Source organism: Tenebrio molitor, chromosome 7 (genome assembly GCF_963966145.1).
Source record: "Tenebrio molitor chromosome 7, icTenMoli1.1, whole genome shotgun sequence".
In the NCBI taxonomy this organism is placed as follows: Eukaryota; Metazoa; Arthropoda; class Insecta; order Coleoptera; family Tenebrionidae; genus Tenebrio; species Tenebrio molitor.
The window spans coordinates 8,238,804-8,243,797 of record NC_091052.1 but is presented as its reverse complement, the minus strand read 5'-3'; the positions used below and the strand labels follow the sequence as shown (position 1 = coordinate 8,243,797).

Sequence of the window (4,994 nt, the reverse complement as noted above, 5' to 3'; positions counted from 1 at the left end):
ATAATTTTCTATTTATTTAATTGGCGAAGCGCGGAAGTACAAAATGGCATTGTCCATTAACTAGTGAAACAAATTGAGTGGAAGTTGGTTTGGCGTTTTTTTTTTAATTGTCCATCGACAAGAGTTTTAATTATCGAAAGTTTCGATACGGATTCGGCAACTAATTAATCATTTGGGTGGCATAATAATTTAAAGTTGGTTTATTCGATGCAATCGAGTCAGTAATTGGTAAAGACGAATAAGGAATTATTACGAATTACACTAAATCAATATGAAAATGAATGGATCCGAACAGTGGTACTTTAATTTAGAAAAGCAAATAACAGTGTTTATCTGCGAGGAGATCAAACGCACTCCCGGGAGCCAATCTCTGAAGGAATTCAGGTGACAATTAATCACTTCAGGTTAATTAGTGCGTCAGAACCGTTCCCTGCTTCTGCTCTCATCGAAGATAGGTCTGTGTGCAGGTGAACGATTTTCTTCAGATTGAAAGTCAATGGAGCGAAGAAACCAATTTGTCACAAACATTTTAATCTTTTATGCTCTCGCGTAAAATCGCTCCCATATTATCGTCACGTCCATGTAAAAATACTTAAGAGGCTCAATGAAACTAATTAAAAGATAACAAACAAAACATCTTCCATCCCATCAAAAACGGAATTGACTCGTGTAAATTAACAAGTTTTGCGTTAATGTCGTTTATCTTTCGACGCTCTGCGCACAAACGTGATGGCGTTAATATGCGCTCCAAACACGTAATTAACTATTTTTAATGTATGTGTGCGCTTTCAGAGCGCCACCAGTGCAACTGAAAATAATGAGCTTTGCCGGGATAAGTTGCGAAAGCGCGTCGTTCAACTGGAAGTGAAATAATATGCAACTAATTTCAGAGTTATTTCCCTCGACCACCAAGTGCATTGTGAAACGAGTTGCGCAACACAAACTCCACGCCCGGAAGCCGAATCTAGACGGACAGGTAGCGAGAATTCTCTAGGTGCACCAGGGACTGCTCCAAGTCAAAAACAACATTCCCTTTGTTTTGTAAAATATGGGTTTGTTTATATCAGCGCATTCCGTTTGGACTACGCCACTTTGATTTCTGAAAACTAATATCCACATCCGTTCATCAATAAACATTTCTGAATAGAAAAATGCGCTCTTGCACAAACAAATGACGGTGAATAATGTCGGGCATTAAGAAGCCCGCAATCGGCATTCATTTAGGAAGTGTGCTAACTGAATCCGACTGACTCACTGACCGCAAATGCGTATTATTATTCCGTGACCCATCAGATTTGATAACAACCATTAATTAGCCAAGTTTTGCCAAGGATAAATGCTAACCTGGGAAAGGAAATACCAGTGGAAGCGCTTTCCTGAAGCTCGAGTTCTTTCAAATTATTGGAATGGCGAGGGGAGCTTTCAACGAGTCGGACCACCGAAAGTAAAAATGAATTGGGTTCTGAATGAATCATCTTTTACACCTTGGCCACCATGCTCTAGGTGGGCCAGCGAAGGTGTTCGTTAGTACGGGTCGAGTAATATAGCTATTTTCAATACAAGTGAGCAAAGTAGTGCATTTAATCACGAGAACGGATCCCAACCGTTGAATCAACTTTTTTCCATGATCGATGATTATAAAATACATCATCATTATCTACCTGGATCCCTCTTTTTCAAAACTGTTAAAATCGATAAAACAATAAGTTCTACAAAATTAGCACAATATGGCACTCAGGAAAACAGTTTTCACAACAAAACGTGGATCAACATAATTCCAAACAAAAGAGGTTATGTTGTTACGGGCGCTGCATGTTTGTGATTGGTTTAGCTGATTTTAGTGTAATTAGTGATGCCAACACATTTAGCATAAATTTTCCCAGAAGTTGAAATCTAAAGCAAAAGGTTAAAAATTTAAATAAGTAAAAATAAGACAAGCTTTAGTTATTAATATTCATAATATATTTTAAAAACGTTCAGTACAACATATTTGGCGCCCTTTATCGACACACACGCAATATATTGCATTTTGCTCACTAGTGAGAAAATATTTTTTCCTCACTAGTGTCTCAATTGCCATCATTTATTTAATTATTTTGCGACGTTTTAGGATGTGGTTTTCGTCGGGAGGAACGAAGTCAAATGGAGAAACTTCAGTGAATGCGCTGTAGGTTATGGGTGAGGTGCTGAAGAGCTCACCGCAGGATATCCTAGTGGAGTACCATCCACGCAATGTGTGGCCAAGAAAACATGGTTTGGTGGCAATTGCAATAATTTAAAATGAGAGCACAATTAGTTAATTTGGCATCAGTAGGTGGTTAAGATATGAGCCGTACATGACCACTCCTTCGGTATGAAAAATTCATCAAAACGTTTTGACATAAATAAATTACGAACTTTGAACAAATCCTCATTACTATCCTTTACATCCTCTCGCATATAATCAAAAACAATGATAATGCAGTATTCCCCGGAGATCGGCGTCGTATGCAAGACAACATAAGGCCTAAGACATCAATAATACGCCCGCTGAATTCAGTCGGCGACATCATGAAGACTAATGATAGTTTCATTGAATGATTACGCCTATGAAACAACGACAGACCGTGTGATATATCGACTCTGGGCTCACGCATTTTCGTTCATTAGCTACTTGAGCCCCAATAAATCTAATTAACTTAATACGGACGCTTAGAAAAACACTCCCAATTAATCGTAATTTATTCCGGTAAGCATAACGGCGCGTTAGAGACAAATAAAAATCAGACGAAAACAGTCCGATTGGGAATGAAGACGTCACACCACGAAAAAAGCAATTATTTCGTCCATCCATTGTGTTATTTATCGCATGATTACACCCAAACTGAATGAAAATTAATTTAAATAGTCGTGACAAAGCGCGGACAAAAAGCCCGACCGGAAAAAATCTGTAACTCGCAGGTTCGGTGCGCTTAATGGCTTTATAAGGCGGCTCACTATGAGAAAATCGAGCTTTATTTTTTCGAGGCTTCAAGGGATTGCAGCCGTAAACGATGTGCGAACCTATTAAAATTTTATTTTCGTGGCTCCACCATAAACACCGATCCGCAAGCCAAAAATTGAAAATGTTCCCTCCCCGGTTTACTATATTAAATTTCGGCACGTTTGCGCGATTGATCCTAGTCCAGTCGCGTTGTCGGATAAGCGCCATCACCTGTCAGCTATTTAACTTTTTCATTGTCTCCGAGAAAGTGGACGGCATTAACGCGTGACATGGTCGTGTCTGTGGAAAACCAATTGAGTTTTCCTTTCGGAACCGTCCCCGGTAATAAACGACGCCCACGGTATTCAATAAAATGCAGAGCAACCTTGTTTTATTAACTGAAGGACTGAACTCCTGTCGTCATAGATTCCAATACTGTCCGAAACAAACAACAATTCCTCTACAAATTTCTCCCAATACAGAAATTTAGGATGGAAACGTAATTTGTTCGGCCTGCCTAAACTGTGTCGAAACGAAAAAGGATGGGCGCGGGACACTGTCGGAAACGAATAGAATTTAAAACAATTTATTTATTCGAGGGACGTACACGTTCGCCCACGGAAATCTTACAATGAAACCTATTATTTCAGGACATGAAGGGTTTTAATGGAATAATTAATCAATACACTCGCTTTCAGCCGATGCCACGCAAGTCGACTTCGCAACGCTGAAACTGTCGCCAGACTCGCAGTTCTTCAACACGGGGTAGTACGTGTGCCACAACATCCAGTACGATTGGCACTCGTAGTACTGACCACAAGCTGGACCCGGGAACCTGCCAGAACCTGTGCATTCAGGAGGACTGGACACCCGTCTTTCTACAAAATCAACAAACGCGATGATCATCTTGTGGTACTAACTCGTTTCTGCAGTACCTTTACTCAATTCATCGATATCTTCCGTTGATGTAGTAATTCGTGTGCCACGGGTACTACCTGAAACTGAAACTATCTCTGACAACCACTATTTTAATATGGTACTCTATCATACCTCCAAGTTCGGGCTCCACTAGATCAGTACTCTCCTCAGAATCGTCAACTAAAATCAAATTACACTCGCTCAGCACATTAATCTGAATAATTTGTAAAAGTCACAAGTTTGCATCAACTGAGACACTTCCTTTATTACAACTGTCATTTACCTTGCAAAGTTGTTGTATCAATTGTGGTGGTTCCAGTCGGATTACTTGTGCTACTTTTCACGGTAGTACTGGCAGATTCGTCGCATTCTAAAAAATACCACAATTATTGTTGTCTAATTTGAGATCAATTCTTACCATTTGTGGTACCGTTGTAATCGGGATCTTTGACGCATCTGTAACGTTTTCAAATTCAGCGATTGGGCAGTTAAACTGACAAGTACTTACGGATATTGTGAACCTTCTTGGCACAAATAACCTTCAGGACATTTCAGAGTGTTGAATTCTGTGACCCAAACACGAGAGTACTTTTTACAAAGTATGAAAGCATCTTTGCTAACGCAGAGTACTCCAGATTGTTTGCAAGACACGCAATTTGGTCTGTCGTACCCAGGCCTTCCATGGTGGTGTGGTACCGAACTGACCAGGACTGGTAGTACCAGAGCGATTATCTGCAAAAATTAAAAACTATTTTTTTATTTTGATAAATATGGTACTGGTACTTACCGTTAAGGAGTTCATGTTTAAAAGTGTCAACCGCAAGTCGACGCGCTCTTAAATGTATTTAGTTTGATTACAAAGATGACTAACAGAATAAATTCCTTTGACGCGTATTGTAAAATTTCTCATTGTAAAAGTTTTTAATTCATTCTGAGTAAATACAGTTGATAACGGATCAAAAGTGTTTTCACGTAATTAACCACATAACAGTTTTTGTTTGTTTGGTGAAATTCTTTGATAAAAAAATTATGAATCATGAAACATGATTCTGTGAAAAAGCGTCTCATCGAGCGTCATTGTTAAAAATTTACGCTCCTTCAAACATTTTTCTCG

General features: G+C 39.2%; 1 protein-coding gene across 2 annotated transcripts; it reads right to left on the bottom strand.

The window, feature by feature from the left end:
- Nucleotides 1–3,532: 3,532 nt before the first annotated feature.
- On the bottom strand, nucleotides 3,533–4,783 carry LOC138135428 (uncharacterized). 2 transcript variants are annotated; one of them, XM_069054155.1, is made up of 7 exons: nucleotides 4,668–4,783; nucleotides 4,389–4,612; nucleotides 4,299–4,336; nucleotides 4,164–4,250; nucleotides 4,013–4,060; nucleotides 3,898–3,957; nucleotides 3,533–3,840 (listed from the first exon to the last, which is right to left on the bottom strand). In XM_069054155.1, the coding sequence occupies exons 1-7, from the start codon at nucleotides 4,680–4,682 to the stop codon at nucleotides 3,638–3,640; spliced, it is 675 nt and encodes a 224-aa protein (XP_068910256.1). In that variant the 5' UTR covers nucleotides 4,683–4,783; the 3' UTR covers nucleotides 3,533–3,637. The 2 variants fall into 2 exon arrangements, with proteins under 2 accessions (XP_068910256.1, XP_068910255.1); XM_069054154.1 differs by having other exon boundaries at nucleotides 3,898–3,963; nucleotides 4,668–4,782.
- Nucleotides 4,784–4,994: the final 211 nt, after the last annotated feature.

Bases quoted from the DNA above. Each gene is read 5' to 3' on its own strand.
- LOC138135428 (XM_069054154.1), bottom strand. The intron at 4,337-4,388 runs GTAAGTACTTGT...AAAACGTTACAG, and splicing joins CAAGAAGGTTCACAATATCC to ATGCGTCAAAGATCCCGATT. The intron at 4,061-4,163 runs GTAAATGACAGT...ATTTGATTTTAG, and splicing joins TGATACAACAACTTTGCAAG to TTGACGATTCTGAGGAGAGT.